The sequence below is a fragment of the Trichomycterus rosablanca genome, chromosome 4, assembly GCF_030014385.1.
Source record: "Trichomycterus rosablanca isolate fTriRos1 chromosome 4, fTriRos1.hap1, whole genome shotgun sequence".
Lineage (NCBI taxonomy): Eukaryota > Metazoa > Chordata > Actinopteri > Siluriformes > Trichomycteridae > Trichomycterus > Trichomycterus rosablanca.
The window spans coordinates 52,091,150-52,115,761 of record NC_085991.1 but is presented as its reverse complement, the minus strand read 5'-3'; the positions used below and the strand labels follow the sequence as shown (position 1 = coordinate 52,115,761).

The following is a 24,612-nucleotide window of genomic DNA, read 5'->3' as shown; positions in this document are numbered from 1 at the left end:
GTGATTCTGCTAAAATTGAGAAATTGCATCTACAGTCACTTCCATAATTATTGGCATCCCTGGTCAAAATGTAAAAAAAAAATTTTTTAATGACCAATGAGAAAAAAATTCAACCCTTAATTAATTAAAGTATTTCTTACTAATAACTGCAGCACATATGGTTGTATTATGTAAAATAATGACTTCCTGATGCATAATTTTCTTGTTGTGGTTCAGTGTGAGATGAAGTTATTTAACCCTTTTTACTCATCTTTACCAGGGGGTTTAATAATTATGGAGGTGACTGTAGCTCCCCAGGACATAATCACAATATACAGTATATTCAGATAAGCTCAAAATGCCCCACCCCTAATATACTGATGTAAAAAACATATATCCATACAGTACCAGTCAAAAGTTTAGACACCTTCTCATTCCTGTGGTTTTTCTTGATTTTTTTTTTTTTTTCTACATTATAGATTAATACTGAAGACATCCAAACTATGAAGGAACACATATGGAATTATGTAGTAAACAAAGAAAGTGTTAAACAAACCAGAATATGTTTTATATTTTATATTCTTTAAAGTAGCTATTTTTTGCTCTGATGACAGCTTTGCACACTCTTGGCATTTTCTCAATCAGCTTCATGAGGTAGCCACCTGGAATGGTTTTCAATTAACGTTTGTGCCTTGTCAAGAGTTAATTTCTGGAATTTCTTGCTTTTTAAATGTGTTTGAGACCATCAGTTGTGTTGTGCAGAGGTAGAGTTGGTAAAATATAAAACATATTCTGGTTTGTTTAACACTTTTTTGTTCACTACATAATTCCACATGTGTTCCTTCATAGTTGAATGTCTTCACTATTAATCTACAATGTAGAAAATAAAAATAATCAAGAAAAACCATTGAAGAGAAGGTGTGTCCAAACTTTTGACTGGTACTGTATAAACATATTCCACTCAGTAACTTTGCATAATATTGGGATCCAACAGTTGTTAATATTTACTTTTTCACACATGGGCAGTTGGTGTTGGATATTTTTTTTCTTTAATATTATTTAATAATCAGTTTGTCTTTTATTTTTCACAGCTCTGTATATATTCTAAATGTTTTATTTTAAAAGAAAATGCAGGCATAAATGTATCACTGCTTCACATGAGATCCTAAAATCACTCAAACAGTTTAATGTTACACTTTCATGTAAATTTTAAATTTAATTTGTTGAATCTGACAGTTTCACTTTTGATCCTGAACAAACCAAAAACCCCGGGTAGAGGAGCTGAGTGAACGTGGTCTGAGCTCTGTGGAGGAGCTTCATTGTATCAGAGACGCTGTAGAAGGACAGAGTTCCTGCTCTGTAATCCACATACACTCCTATTCTAGAGGAACTCGGCATTATGGGAGTTTCAGTTATTTTGTTATTGTGCAGGAACAAAAATCTGGATATAGAAAAGAACAAAATCCAGGACTGATTATTACGTCCAAACACACACTCATAATCACGTCCCTTCCTGCTGATGCTTTTATATGAAACTGCTATATAAGCCCAATTATTCCCACTCCACTCAACCTCCCAGTAACAGCGTCCAGTCACACTCTCTCTACATAGAACCTGGGGGTAACAATCAAATCTATCTGGATGATCAGGATACGACTGTTCTGTTCCACTGTTGGTCCCCACTTTGCTCCCCTCAGACAGATGGAGGTTTTTATTTACTGTGTTTGGATCCAGTGTGAACCGACAGAAATCTGCAGAGGAAACAACATAAACCAATTAACATAGAAGAGTGTGTGTGTGTGTGTGTGTGTGTGTACATGTAAGATGTCTGAGTGAGGTCCTGAGTCACACACAGACACACCACTAACACACACTTACACACACAACTACACGCACACACTCTCTCACACACAGAAATACCACTAACACACACCTACACAAACAGACACACCCCTAACACACACCTACACACACAGACACACCACCAACACACACCTACACACTGACACACCACTAACACACACACACACCACTAACACACACCTGCACACCACCTACACACCACTAACACACACATACACACCACTAACAAACACCTCCATACACACACACCACTAACACACACCTACAAACACAGACACACCACTAACACACACAGACACACCACTAACACACACCTGCACACCACCTACACACCACTAACACACACAGACACACCACTAACAAACACCTCCATACACAGACACACCACTAACACACACCTGCACACTAACTACACACCACTAACACACACAGACACACCACTAACAAACACCTCCATACACAGACACACCACTAACACACACCTGCACACCACCTACACACCACTAACACACACAGACACACCACTAACAAACACCTCCATATACAGACACACCACTAACACACCACCTCCATACACACACACCACTAACACACACCTACACACACAGACACACCACTAACACACACCTACACACCACTAACAAACACCTCCATACACACACACCACTAACACACACCTACACACACAGACACACCACTAACACACACCTACACACACAGACACACCACTAACACACACCTGCACACCACCTACACACCACTAACACACACAGACACACCACTAACAAACACCTCCATACACAGACACACCACTAACACACACATACACACACTGACACACACAGACACACCACTAACACACACTGACACACACCTACACACACACGACACGCCACTAACACACACCTACACACCACTAATACACACCGACACACCACCTACACACACCAACACACCACTAACACACACATATACACCACCTACACACACTGACACACACAGACACACCACTAACACACACTGACACACACAGACACACCACTAACACACACCTACACACACTGACACACACCTACACACACACGACACGCCACTAACACACACCAACACACCACTAACACACACTGACACACACACTAGCACACACCAACACACACAAAGACACACCACTAACACACACACCCACACACACTAACACACACAAACACACACCTACACACACCTACACACACTAACACAGACCTACACACACCCACACACAACAATACACCACAAACACACACCAACACACCACTAACACACACGCACACACACCAACACACCACTAACACACACCGTCACACCACTAACACACACCGTCACACCACTAACACACACCTACACACACTAACACACACCCACCCACACTAACACACACCACCTACACACACTAACACACTGACACACACACCAACACACCACTAACACACACCGTCACACCACTAACACACACCTACACACACTAACACACACCCACCCACACTAACACACACCACGTACACACACCAACACACCACTAACACAGACCCACAAACACTAACACACCCACACACCACCTACACACCACTAACACACACTGACACACACCAACACAACACTAACACACACCAACACAACACTAACACACACTGACACAACACTAACACACACTGACACACCACTTACACACACCCACACACACTAACACACCACCTACACACCACTAACACACACTGACACACACCAACACAACACTAACACACACTGACACAACACTAACACACACCAACACAACACTAACACACACCGACACACCACCTACACACACCAACATAACACCTACACACACCACTAACACACACTGACACACCACCTACACACCACTAATACACACCGACACACCACCTACACACACCCACACACACTAACACACCACTAACACACCTACACACCACTAATACACACAGACACACCACTAACACACACCAACACACCACCTACACACACCAACACACCACCTACACACACCAACACCACTAACACACACCCACACACCATCTACACACACCAACACACCATCAATACACACGACACACCACCTCCACACACCGACACACCAACTACACACACCACTAACATACACCAACACACCACTAACACACACTGACACACCACCTACACACCACCTACACACACAGACACACCACTAACACATGCCTACACACACCAACACACCACTAACACACTCCAACACACCACTAACACACACCAACACACCACTAACACACACCTACACACAGAAACAGTACCTACACACCACAAACACACACCTACACACAGACACACCACTAACACACACCTACACACCACTAACACACCTACACATCATTAACACACACCTACACACACTGACACACCACCTACACACCACTAAAACACCACCGACACACCACTAACACACACCGACACACACCCTACACACCACTAACACACACCTACACACAGTGACACACAACCTTCACACCACTAACACACCACCGACACACCACTAACACACACCTACACACCCCCTACACACCACTAACACACACCTACACACACTGACACACCACCTTCACACCACTAACACACCACCGACACACCACCTACACACCCCCTACACACCACTAACACACACCTACACACACCGACACACCACTAACACACCATCTACACACACCTACACACTGACACACCACCTACACACACTGACACACAATCTACACACACTGACACACCACCAACACACCACTAACACACACCTACACACATCACCGACACACTACCTACACACTAGCAACACACACCTACACACACCGACACACCACCTACACACAACTAACACACACCGACACACACTGACACACCACCTACACACCACTAATACACACCACTAATACACATCAACACACCACTAATACACACCAACACACATCAACACACCACTAAAACACACCGACACATCAGTAACATACACTGACACACCACCTACACACACCACTTTTGGTTAATTTTGGTTATTATTTTCTTTTTTATGTAGTTTTCTAAATTTGCAAATCTACAAATGTCTATATTATTCATGCCAATAAAGTTTTCTTTGAATTTGTATGTGTGTGTGTGAGAGAGCATGTAGGAGTTAAAGCAAAGGACAGTTTTTAAATAATCATTTAAATAATTAATGAATATCAACCAATAACCAAATGTAATTAATAATTGAGTTTAATTAGACTAAGATTGCTTCAAGAGCACATCAATGTCTCATCAAGGAAACCATGCAAGAACCCAGATAAACATTAAAGAAACCACAAGACTTGCTTAACTTAAATTACATCTGATTTAATGATTCCACTATTAGAAGGAGACTGAGCACAAATAAAATTCATGGGAGAGTCGCTGGGTAAAATCAACAATAACTAAGAGGAACATGAAGCCACGTCTCTCATTTCCCAATATAAAACCCCTCAATCACCCCTAAGCTTTATGGATTAAAGTTCTGTGGAGCTTTTTAAAGGACGTGGGTCCTGTTATACCTGCAATGAAGCCAAAACAGCATTTTGCAATAAAAACATCTGACTAACAGTCAGTCATGGTGGTGATAGTGTGATGGTGTTGGAATGCTTTGCTGCTTCAGGGCTGAAAAATGTCTGTTCATCAGTTCATAATTTAAAGGTCAAACTCTTGTGTAATACAAAAACAAAACAATTCCATATAAAATCTTTGTCTAAATGACTGAAAAAACAGTTTAGATTTTGGATTAAACTGATCAAATCTGGATTTGAACCCAACTGAGGTGCTGTGGCATCTGAAAAAGTGAAGTGTAACAATTATGTAAAAACAGAGGTAACTGGGGGGGTGCAAATACTTTTTCACAGGCCTGTTTATGTTTGTGAGTAACTTACATTGTAGAAAATCTTCTCTGGTTTGAGGTGGAAGGATCTGAACTTCCTTCACTGCAGAAAGAGTTACAGTACAATCACTAATCACAGTAAATAAATATTAACATCAAAAAGTGTCGTCTGTACGGTCAGTAAGAAGTTGCATGTTCTCCCAGTGTTTGTTTAAAGTCTGAGTAATTGACCAGGTCAAGTCAAGTCAAGTCAACTTTATTTATATAGCGCTTTTTACAATAGACATTGTCTCAAAGCAACTTTACAAAATCCAGAACCAACAGATACAAAAACCCCTGTTGATCAAGCCGAGGGCGACTGTGGCAAGGAAAAACTCCCTGAAAATTACAGGAAGAAACCTTGAGACGAACCAGACTCAGCAGGGCCCATCCTTCTTGGGTGATCCGGAGGAAACTTTAAATAAATAGGATTTACACAAATCATACAAACACAGAATTAAATGAACTAAAAGTTATAACTGGCACTGCATCGTTGGCACTGCAGTCTTGACTTTAATCCTTAACCTCGGCAAGAGGTTTCCATCAGAATGCCCTTGGGGTAAAACAATAGAGAATGTAGTTAATAATGTACAATGCTAGTTGAGTAAAACAGTTTTACAGAGAGATTTAGACTCCGGCAGCCCTAATTATTACAGCATAACTAAAAGGGAGAGCGAGCAGGTAACAAGGTCATGAAGGCTTTCACAGGACATCAGCGCCCATCTCCCCCACCGTCATCAAACCTGAGTGATCGGACAAGAGAGGCAGAACGACAGCAACCCAACATCCTTGATCACCACAAGTTTCTATGACCAAGAACCCCCAAGCTCTGCGCCTTTGTCTATACTAATCAAAAGCCTGAGAAAATAAATATGTTTTCAGTCTAGACTTAAACATTGAGACTGTGTCCGAATCCCGAACAGAGGCAGGAAGATTATTCCAGAGTTGTGGAGCTTTGTAAGAAAACGCTCTTCCACCAGCCGTGATCTTTTTAATTCTAGGAACTATAAGTAACCCTGCATCTTGTGAACGAAGTGGACGCGCTGGGTTGTAGTGATTAAAAAGCTCACTCAGATACTGTGGAGCCAGACCATGTAGCGCTTTATAGGTTAGTAAAAGTATTTTGTAATTAATGCAGAATTTAACTGACAGTCAGTGAAGAGATGATAGAACAGGAGTAATATGATCAAATTTTTTAGTTCTGGTTAGCACTCGAGCTGCTGCATTTTGAACTAACTGGAGTTTGTTTATGGATCTACCAGAGCATCCAGTTAGAAGAGCATTACAATAATCTAACCCAGAAGTTATAAACGCATGGATCAGTTTTTCGGCGTCATTAACAGATAGTATATTTCTTATTTTAGAAATGTTACGCAAATGATAGAAAGCAACTCTAGTAATATTATTAACGTGTGTATCAAATGAGAGATCTGAATCTATTGTGACACCTAAGTTTTTTACATCTGGGCTAGGAGTAACAGAGAAAGTGTTTAGGTTTAGCACCAGGTTAGACAACTTGTCTCTTGCAGCTTTAGAGCCAGAAAGTAAAACCTCTGTTTTATCTGAATTAAGTAAAAGAAAATGACCTGACATCCAGTTTTTTATGTTGTTTACACAATCCTCTATCTTACTGATTGTGTCAGTATCACCTTTAACACCTACTGTATTTTCTAGCCTCTTCAGTAAAATGTTATGATCGACCGTATCAAACGCTGCATTAAGATCTAATAGAACAAGAAAAGAAACACATCCATTATCAGAAGACATTAACAACTCGTTAACTACTCTAATTAATGCGGTTTCGGTACTATGGTTGGGTCTAAATCCAGATTGAAACTGAATACAGTTTTCATTCAAATAAGAGCATAACTGTTTGGAAACTACTTTTTCTAATATCTTAGAGACAAAAGGAAGGTTTGAAATTGGTCTATAATTAGCTAGAACATGTGGATCAAGATTAGGTTTTTTAATCAGGGGTTTAATAACAGCACTTTTAAACAATTTAGGTACATATCCAAGGCTAAGGGATGCATTGATTAATGTAAGCAGGGGCTCTACAATAGCTGGGAGTAAATCTTTAAGTAAACGAGTTGGAACAGGATCGAGTATACACGATGATGACTTCGATGATTTAATCAACACAGTTAGTTCTTATTCTGTGGTACAATTACCAGGTTGTCTATGTTCATACCATAAGTAAGTATTAAATCTAAGGTATGTTTACAGCGGTGAGTGGGTCCTGTTACATTTTGGGTGATGCCTAAAGATTCTAAAATAGAGTCAAACGCAGTTTTGAGTGGATTACATTTATCCTCATAATGGATATTAAAGTCACCAACAATTAAAGCTTTTTTAGTTGATAAAACTAATTTAGAAAGAAAATCGGCAAATTCGTTAAGAAATTCTGAGTAAGGACCAGGGGGTCGATAAACAGTAACCAGCTTAAACATACTAGTTTTATCAGATGAACATTTATTGGCTATATCAGAGATAAGAACTTCAAACGAGTTTGTTATGGGAGATGATTTTACAGTAAGACCTATGTCTTTATCATAAATTGTGGCTATTCCTCCACCACGACCGCTAAGACGTGGCTTATGTTCATAACTGTAACCCGGAGGAGATGCTTCATTTAAACCTAGATACTCATCAGGTCTAGCCCAGGTCTCAGTTAAACAAAGTGCACTAAGACAATTATCTGTAATTATTTCATTTACAATTACTGTTTTGCATGCAAGTGACCTGATGTTTAGAAGTCCTAACTTTAGTTTAGCCTTACTAGGGCTTTCATGATGCTCATTTAGATTAATTTTAATTAAGTTATTATGACATACTTTTTGATTTTAGGCTTACACCTGCCACGGTAAACAGACACAGTCTCAATGGTTTGTGACCTAAGGATTTCGGGTGACGTCCGATGGCGACTCGCAGACAGTCGGTTAGGCCTGTTTGTCTGCTGCCTGGTCTTGGCTCTGGATAGTCATTTAACACTATCTGCCGCTACACTAACGCGGTGGTAAAGCCTGTCACCTATGCTGCAAGAAATGCGAGCAGCACCCTCCCACGTGGGGTGGACACCATCCCGCTTCAAAAGACCAGGCCTTCCCTCAAAATTGGACCAATTATCTACAAAATCAATGCAGTTTTCTGAGCACCATTTAGACATCCAGCAGTTCAGCGACAACAACCTGCTGTAGGTTTCGCCACTGGGTCGAATCGGTAAGGGGCCAGAGCACACTACTGCCTCAGACATCGACCTAGCTAACTCACACACCTCTTTAACATTACTCTTAGTAACCTCAGACTGCCGTAAACGAACATCATTAGTGCCAACGTGGATAACAATCTTCGAAAATCTACGATTAGCATTAGCCAGCACTTTCAGATTTGCTCTGATGTCAGGCGCCCTGGCCCCCGGAATACAGGTGACTATGTCTCTATGGGGATTGCAATACGCACATGTCGGAGCTGAGAATCTCCTATAACCAGAGCACTTACATTAACAGGCTTCTCAGCGGGTGGGTCACTGAGTGGGGAAAACCTGTTGGACACGTGCAACTGAGATGGTTGGTGCTTTGCCCTACGACTATGTCGCCGAGACGTCACCCAGTCGCCCCGCTGTGAGGGCTCTAATGCCGGAGTCTGGGGTTCTGTACCTGAACTGCTGGCATTCGGGACTGCTACAGCTGAATCTAAGCACTCACTAGTAGTAGTCTGTTCTAACGCCCGAATGCGCCAAAGGTGTTTAAGCACTATAGTACAAAAACAACCAAAAACAACCAAACACAAACGCGCTTCGTGCGGACAGAAAACGGTTTTAATTCTGGATGAATAAGATGTTTATGCGCTGAAATACAAAACAAACAAACTAAAACAGGCTTCGTTCGGATGCCGGTAGCAGAAGTTTCGTACTTCGAAAACAAGCACGGACTTACGTTAGTAAACACAAGCGTAAACACAAGCGCTTTTTTACGATAGACAAAATAACACTCTATATCAACTCAGCGTGAAAGATTAACGTTTTTGTGAGTGTGTGTCATAATGCAGTGCCAGGCCAGTGATAGCTCAGTGGTGAAGGTACTGGACTAGTAAACAGAAGGTTGCCGGTTCAAGCCCCGCCACCACCAAGTTGCCACTGTTGGGTCCCTGAGCAAGGCCCTTAACCCTCAATTGCTCATCATGTTCAGCTCATTGTGTAAGTCGCTTTGGATAAAAGCGTCTGGTAAATGTAAATGTGTATTTCTACCTTTTGAGCAGTATTTCATTTAACCCTGGACTAGCTGTGACCTTGACTAGTTTATGGTAAATGAGTAAATAAAATGTTGTTAGATGTAAAAAGTTCATGTTGGTGAATTTGTATGTTTTGTTTGATATTTGAGTACCGAGCATTTTGGAGACAGTGGAACATTGAGGGCTTTAACTCACCTTCATCTGGTATCTTCTCAAACGGCTCTTTCCAGAATTCTTCTACTTTCTCTCTCAGCTGAGATACAGACTCTGTAACATCATCAAATGAGAGGAAAGGACTGATTGTGATGATGGGTGATTCTGCAGATCCAGCAGGGGTCGAGAGAGACTGGAAACTCTACATCCAGATAAATAATGTTCACAGAGAAACAACAAGATGATGATGAAACACTAATGATGAACCATCAGATGTCCCGTCAGTAAAAGATTAACTAAAGAGAAGTGAGAGAAGATTAAAAACAGCCTAATGTTCACCTGCAATAAGCAACACATAATGAACATCTATCTCACCCACAGCTCCATCTGGCCAATTAGAGTGACAAAAAAACTCAGCCCTGTTATTTCCCTACCTGTCCACCAGAGACCGCCATCAATATTAAATCTAATCTCTCAGTATCTGTGGCAAGTTTTTTACTATTTCTTATTTTTATGTTACTGTCTTCAATTTTATCACATTCTGAATACATTTTATTACTCAGACTGGTGCACTAATAATGTTATTATATAATAATTTCTATTTATGGTTATAATTTATGCACATCCTCTACATCTACATTTTGGTATAATCTGTGTTAGCCCACATCTAATAATAAAATCACCCACTTTTCCACCACTGTAGTGTTTAGTGCTGTTACCTGGAGGAAATGGATGGGATCCTCTGTGAGTGAAAGCTTCTCCAGTTCAGCAGCTTTCTTCTTCAGATCTACAATCTCCCGCTTCAGCTGAGTCATGACATTTTCAGCTTGACTCACTACAACTTTCTCTCGATCTCTGATCAGTTCTTTCACCTCAGAGCATCGTCTGTTAATTGAGTTGATCAGTTCAGTACAGATCCTCTCAATGTTCTCCACTGCTGTCTGTGCAGAACACTGTTAGAAGATTCAGAAGAAGGAAATGTTTCTCACTCAGATATTTAGAAGTCAACAGTCAGAAGTCAGAAAACATTTAAAACAAGTTAGGGATCTAATCATAGAGAAGCTCAGATGTAATAACACCTTCAAGTAATCATAAAGAAAGTCACACTATTAAAACTACAGCCACACTGCCGAGGTCAGGCTCCTCTATTAACTTAATAAACCAAAAGGTAAAAAATCTGAATAAGTACTGTTACCCAAGGAATCATTATAACAAGAAATATGAAAAAAGCAATGAATGATATTGGGGTACAAAACGTGGGCTGCATCGCCCATACGCTTCAGCTGGTTGTACACGAGGGGCTGCTTTCTCAGCGCAGCATCACAGACACACTGGCTAACGCAAGGAAGATCGTAGGTCATTTTAAGCACTCACCACAGGCCTACGCACATCTGGAGGATATACAGATTGATATGAAAATGCCAGTCAAGTGCCTACGACAGGATGTGCAAGTTAGATGGAACAGCACTATATGATGCAGAGCCTTTTGGAGCAAAAGCGCCTTCTCAGTGTCTATACAGCTGACCACAACCTTCCAGCTACACTGACGGTAAACCAGTGGACACTAATGGAGAAGTCGGTTGAGGTTTTAGCTCCCTTTGAAGAACTGACGAGGGTAGTGAGCGCTGAGACTGCAACTGCAGCTGATGTGATCTCTGCCATAACAGTCCTTAAGCGTGTTCTTTCTCAAGTGCACAGCACTGACCAGGGAATGAAGACAACAAAAAACACTCCTCTGGAGGCAGTGGATAGACGCTTCAGCCAGATTGAGACTGAGCCACTCTACTGCATTGACACTTTAGTGGATCCCAGATACAAAGACAGGCAAGTCCAGTAAATGCACTTGTCCAATGCTATGATAAAATACTGCTTTACAATTAATCAAATGTAAATCACCAGTATCATTTAAAACTATTTAGCTTTTTAGCTATTTTTATCTAGATTTAGTTCAGTTAATGGTTATGACTTTTTATTTAAGTACACCATTTATCTCTTTTCAGATACTTTACAAATTCAGATAACCTGAGGCATTCTAAGGATGCTCTCATTCAAGAGGTGGAGAAGATGGAGTTAAGGAGGGCCACCAGTGAATTGTCAGAGACAGAGCCTGTGAAAAAGGCACCACGTCAAACCACAGCAAGCAGCAGCCTTGGCAGTGTCTTTGATGAGATCTTAGAAGAGAGTGAGACAGAGACAGGGTCTGTGAGCACCTCATCAGCAGTTATCCAAGTGCAGAGTTACCAGCACTGATCATTCAGCCTTCACTTCCCCCCCCAACCACACAGACCCATCATCTTTGGGTTCCAGTCACACCTCTCCTGCCACACCTCTCCAGCTATCAGTACCACCTTTGTGTTCCTGTCACACCTCTTCAGTCATCAGTACCAACAATTCACACATCTCCTCTACACCCTTCACTTGTACTTGTACATTGGACTTAAAATCTCTTCAATCTTCACCCCCCTCCACGTCTCACACAACTGAGCCTTCCAGTACACCCTCCCCCTGTCTGTTTGTTTCCAGCAGCCAGGTGAAGAGACAGCTGGAAAGACTACGTTGGAACAAAGCTCCTGGTCCAGATGGCATAAGCCCCAGAGTCCTGAGAACCTGCGCGGACCAGCTATGTGGGGTTCTGCAGCACATCTTTAATCTGAGCCTGCGTCTCATGAAGGTTCCAGTGCTGTGGAAGACATTGTGCCTCGTTCCAGTACCAAAGAAGTCTTCTCCTTCTGCCCTCAACGACTACAGACAGATTGCCTTAACATCACACATTATGAAGGCAATGGAGAGACTTGTTCTGGCCCATCTCAGACCCCAGGTGACCACCTCCCTGGACCCACTGCAGTTCGCCTACCGCCATGAGGTTGGTGTTGAAGACGCCATCATCTACTTGCTACAACGAGCACACTCGCATTTGGATCTAGCTGGCAGCTCTGTGAGGATTATATTCTTTGATTTCTCCAGTGCTTTTAACACCATCCAGCCTTTGATGCTTAAAGAGAAGCTTCAATTAATGCAAGTGGACACCTTCACTTCCTCTTGGATTACTGACTACCTGACAGACAGACCGCAGTTTGTGCGACTGAAAGGAGGTGTTTCTGATCAGGTGGTTAGCAACATAGGAGCACCGCAGGGGACTGTTCTCTCACCTTTTCTCTTTACCCTGTATACCTCAGATTTCCAGTACAACTCTGAGTCCTGTCATCTACAAAAGTTCTCAGATGACTCAGCAGTGGTGGGGTGTATCAGGGGTGGAGATGAGAGTGAGTACAGGGATCTGGTTGACCGCTTTGTCTCGTGGTCAAGGAACAACCACCTTCTTTTAAATGTGACCAAGACAAAAGAGATGGTCCTAGACTTCAGGAAGACCAGGGCTGCTTTGAAACCCCTCTGTATCCTGGGGGAGGATGTGGAGGTGGTGGAAAGTTACAAATACCTTGGTGTCCATCTTGACAACAGACTGGACTGGAAGTGCAACACCGAGGTTGTCTACAAAAAAGGCCAGAGCAGACTTTATTTCTTAAGGAGGCTCAGGTCCTTCAATGTATGCAGCAAGATGCTACACATTTTTTACCAGTCTGTAGTCGAAAGTGCAATTTTCTATGCAGCCATCTGCTGGGGGAGCAGCATTAGAGCCAAAGACTCCAAAAAGCTTAACAAGCTTATCAGGAAGGCTGGTTCTGTGCTGGGTTTTGCTCTGGAGCCCCTAGAGCTGGTTATTGAGCAGAGAATTTTGCACAAGCTGCTCAACGTAATGGACAATACCACACACCCGTTACACGACCTGCTAATTAAACAGCAAAGTGCCTTCAGTGGAAGGTTCCGCCAACTTCGCTGCAACAAAGAGCGCTATAGGAAGTCATTTCTGCCCACAGCGGTGGCAACCTATAATAACTCTCACTGGTGCAAGAGAAGGACTCAGAACCTATAACACCCACAAAAGACAATTAAACTACAATTTGCACAGGGTACTGTTTTTAGTTTTTAGTTTTTATTTAAAAATTTCAAATTGCACAACGTCTGTAACTGCACCTTCAGCCCCCCCCCTTTTAGTTTCTTTTGTTCTTGTCCTGTTAGATGTTTTTTTTATATTATATTATTATTTTTTATGTTATTATTTTTTATTTTTTTATTTTATTTTATTTTATTTTATTTTCTTCATATATGTATATTTTTAGATTTTATATCTATATTTTTAGATTTTATATCTTACTTGTATTTACATTTGTACTCATTTTTTGATTCTTTATTTACCTCATTGTAATGTCACTGTGTGATGTTTTTTGTCATAATTGTTATTGCTGCTGCGACACCATAATTTCCCTTCGGGGATTAATAAAGTACTCAATCAATCAATCAATCAATCAATCAATCAATCAGAGCAAACCATGCCAAGGTCAGACAATCCATTACAGTACTGGAGGGCACATTCTACACAGTTTCCCTCACTGGCTGCTACTACAACCACATTTCTATGTGCCCCCTGCACAAGTGTGGACAGTGAGAGACTCTTTAGTGGAGTCTCAAACATCATTGATGAGAAGAGGAACCGGCTGTCCGCTAACACTGCAGAGATGCTAATTTTCCTCAAAAAGAACCTTCACTTTATTTTGAAGTGAGAGTAGGAGTATAGATAACAGTGAGAGAAAAGACAACTGTAGCAGCTCAAATCAAAGCACTTTAGGAACTGGCTTTCCTTGATAACAAAAGAGTGCCTTGCGATTTTATTTTGGTATTTAGGTTTTACTGTAATGCTGTTAAGTAACTTATTTGTTTTTTTATATTTAAGTTAAGCTGCTACACCACTTTCGAGTGGAGATTTCTGTTCATTTTTAGTGTATCACTGCATTAAACAGAATTGTGTTCTTTTTCAGTGTTCTAGTTTTACTACTACAATGCTGCACTAAGTCAGTTTACTTTTATTTTGTAAAAACAAAAGAACATTAAGCAATAGCTTGGATGCAGGCAATTTTTCTTAAAGCACTGCAGAGCTATTCAGTTGTTAAACATGTACATTGGATTAATTTGATATCGGAAGACACTCCAAATTAATGACTCGGATCGGGATCGGGAACAAAAACACTTGATCGGGACATCCGTAATTTTAACTGTCTTGGAGAATTAAGTGACTGTACGTGGTGTTCATGGTTTTAAACATGTTGTCAGTAAAATCACATGCTGAGGAATTTAAGAACATTACTTTAGAAACACCCCAATTAAGTGGCAGAAATCCTTGTGGACTAATGAAATTAATACATTATGGCCTTAATTTTAAATTAAACATGTGGATTAAAGCTTTTAATTCTGTAAAATGTGCTGGTGGTAGCACATTGTTTCAGAAATTCTTTTCAGCAGCAGAAACTTACATCCTGCCCAGGACTGAAAAATAATTATAGAGAGATCTACTCAAGTTTAAAAACATTTCTCTCTACCAGAAATCACAGCAGGATACGTTACTATCAGCCCTTTGAGGGCCACCATAATGCAGACATGGCTCTCTGTGAAAATGAGTTTGACACCCCTATTATAGAGAAACGGTTTAAGTGAATTAACATAAGAAATATTGGATTGGTTTATAATTAAGTACATTTATTTTCTTGAGTCCTGATCTCATCACCCTTATAATCATTTTCAAGATCTCAATTGCTGTGCAGCATCAATCACCAACTAATCAGGCAGAATTTAAGGAATTTTGTTAATTCATGTTAAAAATGCTTCACTTTTTTACCTAAATTATTAAAAACTGTTGTATGTAAAGTCTGGTTTAAAGATGACTCTGCCATGTACAAAACAAATAATAAAATAAATTATTTACAAAGAACATATGTGTCTGATCAAAAAATTAGTTTCTAGTCATGTTACAGTTTTTCTGAATTGCTAAAACACATTTTCTGAATTGTCCTCTCCTTTTCTCAAAACATTAAACACAAAACCCAAAATGTAAGCTACTTTCACAAAACCTCTGACTTGTCTTGCAAAATCAATCAATCAACTCAAAACTATTTTATCTTTGCTCAAAACCAAACACTGCCGTCAAAATACACACAAATCCAGCCAATGCATGAACACTACAGCAGTTATAACACACTACATACAACAATACAAAACACTGTGCTTTTATCATAGCAAAACCAAATATCTTTATTCTGGAATTCTGGAATGTTTTTTGTTTACATGAAAACATATTTACTAATGTGTTTATGTACGTATATACTAGAGCAGGGGTTCTCAACTGGTCTCAGCCCGGGACCCACATTTTCTCATGGTCATTAAGTCGCGACACACTTTTATAGATTACAAACCAAACAATAGCCTTCAAAAACACATTTAAACATACATATGCATGCAAAGTGAATTTAAAAGCAATTTTTTTAAGAAACTGAGGAGGACCATGCCAACTGCATGTATAAAAGTTACTACAATAAAATTAAATATCAAAACTGCACAAAATAAATAAGGCTACAAAATTTGATATTTTACTTCTCTGCATATCTCTGCATTCAGAGTACATTAGTAAGAAACTGAGGAGGACCATGCCAACTGCATGTATAAAAGTTACTACAATAAATGTAAATATCAAAACTGCATAAAATAAATAAGGCTACAAAACAAGATGCTTTCATTTAACCTGTCTTTTGTGGAAGTCAGTGAGACAGTTGGGCATGTACTTTACTTCTGATCAGAGTTTCAAAGTCTGGGGTGACAGTAGACAGAGTTACTCTCTTTGAAAAAACTCCACCGGCTTGTCTTTACATGCGGGATGTTTCGTTTGTAAATGTCGCATTAGTTTGGATGGTTTCATGCTCTCATGTGCCAGCACTTCATTACAAATAACACACTGGGGTTTCTGTCCGTGTTTGTCCTCAATGAACGAAAATCCACATTTCAAATACTCCGGGTTATATTTGCGTTTCGACATCTTGCCTCCGAACATCATCACAAATTTAAAGAGAAGGGTAACCGGCAAACTAATGGTGGTTACCATGGCAACGAGAATGCTGCGCGCGTCTGATGCGTGCCTCTCTCTGTCTCTTTGTTTCCAGATAAAAGACGATTACAAAATCAGATAAGCATTCATTATTTTTAATTTTTTAAGAATGTATTTATTTTTTACAAGCTGTCTGCGACCCGCCCAGAACGTGTCCGTGACCCACTTTTGGGTCGCGACCCACCAGTTGAGAATCGCTGTACTAGAGAACCAACAAAGAAATACGGTATATGAACTGCAATATATTTATTTATTGTATATACAGTTTGCAATGTTTTGCGATCATTTATTCTGTCTCAGGATCATATCTCTGGGCTCCGTCAGGCCACAGGACTTATCTAGACAACGCAAAAAAAATACAAATCCTTTTGCATGCAGAATCCAGGCTTAAGAAGAATCCATTCTAATGTCATCACATGTTGCATCCATTGACTGGAGTAGATTTTCCTGGGTATGCTGAGAAGAATTCCTCAATCGGGTTTAGAACGAGAGAGTGTGCTGGAAGGTTATTGATAAACCCTCACATACATTTGGACAATGGTGAAAGCTCACATTGTCCCAAACGACAACGCACACAAGATGCTTTCTCAGCTCAGGATCCCCCACTCAAGTCCAAGCAAAGCATCTTGTAGACCATCCAGAAATGTTAGATGTTCTGTATTGTAGGTCCCTGATGTAACCTGATGCAGAACCCCACTGCTGTTGATGGCTATACACAAACATTTTCAGCAATAAGCAGATGCTTTTATCCAAAGCAACTTACAGTACACAGTCTAAGCAACTGAGGGTTAAGAGACTTGCTCAAACAGTGGCAACCTGGCAGTGGTGGGGTTTGAACCTGCAACCCTCTGCTTACTAGTCCAGCACCTTAACCAATAGGCTACATGGTCACATTGCCACTATGATGGACAGGCATTTCTATAATTGCAGGTTGATCAGTTATGTTGAGACCTCTTCTCCACCTTTGTGAGACTGAATCCAGCTTTGTCCAAATATAAACATTCATGGGGCCTCTCCTTGGGTTTTAGCTTAAATGTGACACATCATGACAGACCTCATGTTGTTTTATACATGTGCTGCTTTACACAGAATACAGTATTTGATATGACTGCTCTTGTTCTTGGTCATCCTCATCTTTCTCTACTTCACCACACTCTCCTCTTCTTCTTCTATTGTTGCCTCCATTGATAAAGTCACAATACAGCTCAGAAATGCCACCTGCATTTGAACTGACTTTTATCTTGTTTACGTACTTATTTTAACCCTTTTTACTAATATGACACGTGTGTGCACAGTTTTTACCTGTAGTGTGTTAACGATGACAACAGTGTGTTTGTTGTGTTTAACTTTTGCGGCAAGTGTGTGCCATTTTGCATCAAAGTGCGCTACCATGAGGAATGTGTGTTAGTCAGTGAGAATGTGTTTAGAGTTTTGCAAAACGGTTGAATCAGGTATGAAATGGTGTCAAACTGGGAGAAAATGGTTTAAGGTTTTGTAAAAAGAGTGAGTAATTCAATAGACACGTTTTGGCAGTTGACAGTTGTGTTCCAAAAATGGGGTTTAGTGTTTTAGCGATTGAGAAAAACTGTAATACAAATTCCAAGCTGTAAAAATCATTAATATGATAAAATGTTTTTAATGCACTGCAGTGTTTGGTTAAATGGAAGAGAGTCTGACTGATCCTGAGAGCTTTTTGTTTATCAGACTTACCTTGTGAGACTCCACAGCGTTTATCAGCTCATAAAGTTTCTTCTCTCTGTTCTGGATATTCTTCTGGAATTCTCTCTGGATCTCCAGCAGCTGCGTCTATACAGAATAATAATTCAGAATTTACTTGTATTGTGTACCAGCACCACACAAACAACAACGTCAGTGTAAATGCTAATCTAACGCTAATCTGTAACACCTAACCTACAGTAGATGTTAGGTGTACCTGATGTCATGAGCAATACGTGTCTGCACAAGGTAAATGTAGCTAATAAACTGTACAGTGTAAGAATATAAAAACATTACTTTAATTTAGTTCTGCTTTCACATAAATTAGTTGTTACTTGTTAAAGAGAGCTGTATAATATTTTACCTGTTTCTCAGTTCTTTCTGCTGCAGCTGATATTGTATCATGTCCTTTATGATCATCCATGATGCACAACATGCAGATACACTGCTGATCAGTACGACAGTAAACCTCCAGCAGTTTATCATGCTGAGAGCAGATCTGATCTTGGAGTCGTCTGGAGGCTTTAACCAGCTTGTGCTTCTTAAAAGCAGGAGATTCATAGTGAGGCTGGAGGTGAGTTTCACAGTAAGAGGCCAAACACACCAGACAGGATTTAACAGCTTTGTATTTTCTCCCAGTACAGAAATCACACTCCACATCTTCAGGTCCAGTAGGAAGTGCAACTTGGGATTCTCTCATCTTCAGGTTTTCCACAACTTCAGCCAGAATAATGTTTTTACTCACAGCAGGTCTTGGAGTGAAGGTTTGTCTACACTGTGGACAGCTGTATGATCCCTTATCATCCTCCTGATCCCAGCAGTTGTTGATACACACCATACAGAAACTGTGTCCACATGATGTAGTTACTGGATCCTTCAGTGTTTCCAGACAGACTGGACAGCAAAACTGATCCTGAGTTACTGAATTTTCTGCCATTTTCTGCATGTGAACACAAACACCAGTAAACACAGCAAGTCATTTACTACAACGGCATATTAGGGCCACTATAAATACTGTATATATACTGTATATATATATATATACATATATACAGTGGGGCCAAAAGTTTTTAGTCAGCCACTGATTGTGCAGGTTCTCCTACTTAGAAAGATGAGAGAGGTCTGTAATTTTCATCATAGGTACACTTCAACTATGAGAGACAAAATGAGAAAAAAAAAATCCACAAACAAGCAAGATTTCTGGCTCTCACAGACCTGTAACTTCTTCTTTAAGAAGCTCTTCTGTCCTCCACTCGTTACCTGTATTAATTGCACCTGTTTGACCTCATTATCTGTATAAAAGACACCTGTCCACAGCCTCAAACGATCAGACTCCAAACTCAACCATGGCCAAGACCAAAGAGCTGCCGAAGGACACCAGGAAGAAAATTGTAGACCTGCACCAGGCTGGGAAGAGTGAATCTACAATAGGCAAGCAGGTTGGTGTGAATAAATCAACTGTGGGAGCAATTGTAAGAAAACTGAAGACATACAAGACCATTGATAATCTCCCTTGGGGTCAAGATCTCATCCCGTGGGGTCAAAATGATCATGAGAACGGTGAGCAAAAATCCCAGAACTACACGGAGGGACCTGATGAATACCTGCAGAGAGCTGGGACCAAAGTAACAAAGGCTACCATCAGTAACACACTACGCCGAGAGGGACTCAAATCCTGCAGTGCCAGGCGTGTCCCCCTGCTTAAGCCAGTACATGTCCAGGCCCGTCTGAAGTTTGCCAGAGAGCATATGGATGATCCAGAAGAGGATTGGGAGAATATCATGTGGTCAGATGAAACCAAAATGGAACTTTCTGGTAAAAACTCAACTCGTCGTGTTTGGAGGAAGAAGAAACCGCTCGGGCAACGAAGGAGTGGCTCCGTAAAAAGCATTTCAAGGTCCTGGAGTGGCCTAGCCAGTCTCCACACCTCAACCCCATAGAAAATTTGTGGAGTCTGTGTTGCCCAGCGACAGCCCCGAAACATCACTGCTCTAGAGGAGATCTGCATGGAGGAATGGGCCAAAATACCAGCTACAGTGTGTGCAAACCTGGTGAAGACTTACAGGAAACGTTTGACCTCTGTCATTGCCAACAAAGGTTATGTTACAAAGTATTGAGTTGAACTTTTGTTATTGACCAAATACTTATTTTCCACCATAATTTACAAATAAATTCTTTTATTCTTTCTGTGATTTCCTGGATTTTTTTTTTCTCATTTTGTCTCTCATAGTTGAAGTGTACCTATGATGACAATTACAGACCTCTCTCATCTTTCTAAGTAGGAGAACTTGCACAATCAGTGGCTGACTAAATACTTTTTGGCCCCACTGCATATAGGAATTGGCTGGCTTTCTAAAAATAATTTACATTAAATAATTTTATCATAATTTTATAAATTTTTTATTGGTAAACGTTCTTGCTTCATAAAAATGTGTATAACTGTTCAAACTGTGTTATTTTTGCACGCGATTAATGGTGTTTATTTGCTTCTTTTTATTCGCGATTAATCTCGATTAAAAATTTTAATCGCATGACAGCCCTAATTATATATATACAGTGCCATCAGTATTCACACCCCTTCACTTTTTCCACATTTTGTTACGTTACAGACATATTCGAAATCCGATTAGAGAATAGTTTTCTTTTAAACAATCTACATGAAATAGCCCATAATGATAAAGTAAAAACATGTTTTCAGACATTTTTGTAAATCTTTTAAAAAGTAAACATTTAAACGTAATAGGTACATAGGTATTCACACCCTTTGCTGTGACGCTCAAAATTGAGCTCAGGTGCATCCAGTTTACACTGATCATCCTTGAGATGCTTCTACAACTTGATTGGGGACCACCTGTGATAAATTCAGTTGATTGAACATAATTTGGAATGACACACACTTGTCTATAAAAGGTCTCACAGTTGACAGTGAATATCAGAGCAGAAACCAAGCAATTAAGTGAAAGGAATTGTCTTTAGACCTCCGAGACCGGATTGTGTCAAGGAACAAATCTGGGGAAGGATACAAAAAAATTTGGCAGCATTAAAGGTCCCAAAAAGCACTGTGGTCTCCAATATTCGGAAATGGAAGAAGTTTGGAACCACCAGAAAAGGTGGGGGAAAAGGGCCTTGGTCAGAGAGGTCACCAAGAACCCAATGGTCACTAAGGCAGAGCTCCAGTGTTCCCTTGTGGAGATAGGACAACCATCCAGTAGGTCAACCATTGCTAACACACTCCACCAATCAGGCATTTATGGTAGAGTGGCCAGATGGCACATGGCAGCCCGCTTGGAGTTTGCCAAAAAGCACCATAAGGATTCTCAGACCAGAGGAATCAAAATTCTCTGGTCTGATGAAACCAAAATAGAACTTTTTGGCCTGAACTACAAGCGTCATGTCTGGAGAAAAACAGGCACTGCTCATCGCCTGGCTAACACCATCCCTACTGTGAAGCATGGTGGTGGCAGCATCATGCTGTGGGGATGTTTTTCTGCGGCAGGAACTGGGCGACTAGAGGGTAAGATGACAGCAGCCAAATATAGAGAGATTCTTTAAGAAAACCTGCTCCAGAGTGCTCTGGAACTCAGACTAGGGCGACGATTCATCTTCCAACACGACAATGACCCAAAGCACACAAAGGAGTGGCTTCAGGAGCAGTCTGTGAATGTCCTTGAGTGGCCCAGCCAGAGCCCGGACTTAAATCCAATTGAACATCTCTGGAAAGACCCAAAAATAGTCTACAGACACTACCCATCCAGCCTGACTGAGCTTGAGAGGATCTGCAGAGAAGAATGGGAGAAAATGCCCAAAAACAGATGTGCCAAGATTGTACAGACATACCCAAGAAGACTTGAGGCTGTGATTGCTGCCAAAGGTGCTTCAACAAAATATTAAGCCATGGGTGTGAATACTTATGTACCTATTATGTTTAAATATTTACATTTGTAATAAATTTACAAAAATGTCTGAAAACATGTTTTCACTTTGTCATTATGGGCTATTTCATGTAGATTTTTTAAAAGAAAACTATACTCACATCGGTTTTCAAATATGTCTGTAACGTAACAAAATGTGGAAAAACGGAAGGGTGTGAATACTTTCTGATGGCACTGTATATACAGTATATATATATATATATATATATATATATATATATATATATATATATATATATATATATATATATATATATGTTAAAGAATAAAGTCATATAAGTCGAGCATAAAGTCATAAGTTTCGATTTCGAGATTAAAGTCGAAATGAAATACTGTAAGGGATGTTCATGATTTGGTTATATTTGGTTATATATAGTTATATTTTTGTATCAGTTTTACAAATAAAGAAATCACCTCATAACATATGTACTCGTATGATAAACTAAGTAACAAACAAAAGTAATTGCGGCTTACAGGATAACCACAGTAACAGTGGAGGCTGCTCTCTGCACTTGAGTGCCGATGTTCTGTAGATTTGTCCAACCCTATCGAAATTTCCTACCGTAGCGCAGATTTATAGATCTATCTGTCGATTTGTCCTACCTTATCGAAATTCAAGTTTTATCGATCTATTCTTATTAAAATTATGTCTATATCTTATTATAAACTATAGGTAGCACATCTCGATAGGTCTGTATCTTATTATAACTAGTGGTAGCACATCTCGATAGGTCTATATCTTATTATAAACTATAGGTAGCACATCTCGATATGTCTGTATCTTATTATAACTAGTGGTAGCACATCTTGATTGGTCTATATCATATTATAAACTATAGGTAGCACATCTCGATAGGTCTGTATCTTATTATAAACTATAGGTAGCTCATCTCGATAGGTATATATCTTATTATAAACTATAGGTAGCACATCTCGATAGCTCTATATCTTATTATAAATTATAGGTAGCGCATCTCGATAGATCTATATCTTATTATAAACTATAGGTAGCACATCTCGATAGATCTATATCTTATTATAAACTATAGGTAGCGCATCTCGATAGCTCTATATCTTATTATAAATTATAGGTAGCGCATCTCGATAGATCTATATCTTATTATAAACTATAGGTAGCGCATCTCGATAGATCTATATCTTATTATAAACTATAGGTAGCACATCTCGATAGGTCTATATCATATTATAAACTATAGGTAGCGCATCTCGATAGATCTATATCTTATTATAAACTATAGGTAGCACATCTCGATAGGTCTATATCATATTATAAACTATAGGTAGCGCATCTCGATAGATCTATATCTTATTATAAACTATAGGTAGCACATCTCGATAGATCTATATCTTATTATAAACTATAGGTAGCGCATCTCGATAGATCTATATCTTATTATAAACTATAGGTAGCACATCTCGATAGGTCTATATCATATTATAAACTATAGGTAGCGCATCTCGATAGATCTATATCTTATTATAAACTATAGGTAGCACATCTCGATAGGTCTATATCATATTATAAACTATAGGTAGCACATCTCGATAGGTCTGTATCTTATTATAACTATAGGTAGCGCATCTCGATAGATCTATATCTTATTATAAACTATAGGTAGCACATCTCGATAGGTCTATATCATATTATAAACTATAGGTAGCACATCTCGATAGGTCTGTATCTTATTATAAACTATAGGTAGCACATCTCGATAGATCTATATCTTATTATAACTTGTGGTAGCACATCTCGATAGGTCTATATCTTATTATAAATTATAGGTAGC

General features: G+C 39.8%; 1 protein-coding gene across 1 annotated transcript; it reads right to left on the bottom strand.

Annotated features, from left to right (window-relative positions):
* Positions 1-1,145: 1,145 nt before the first annotated feature.
* On the bottom strand, positions 1,146-19,809 carry LOC134312511 (tripartite motif-containing protein 16-like). The gene is made up of 6 exons (XM_062994503.1): positions 19,237-19,809; positions 18,867-18,962; positions 10,888-11,121; positions 10,211-10,370; positions 5,799-5,849; positions 1,146-1,730 (listed from the first exon to the last, which is right to left on the bottom strand). Exons 1-6 carry the CDS (start codon positions 19,807-19,809, stop codon positions 1,195-1,197), a joined length of 1,650 nt encoding a protein of 549 aa, XP_062850573.1. The 3' UTR covers positions 1,146-1,194.
* Between the last annotated feature and the right edge of the window lie 4,803 nt (positions 19,810-24,612).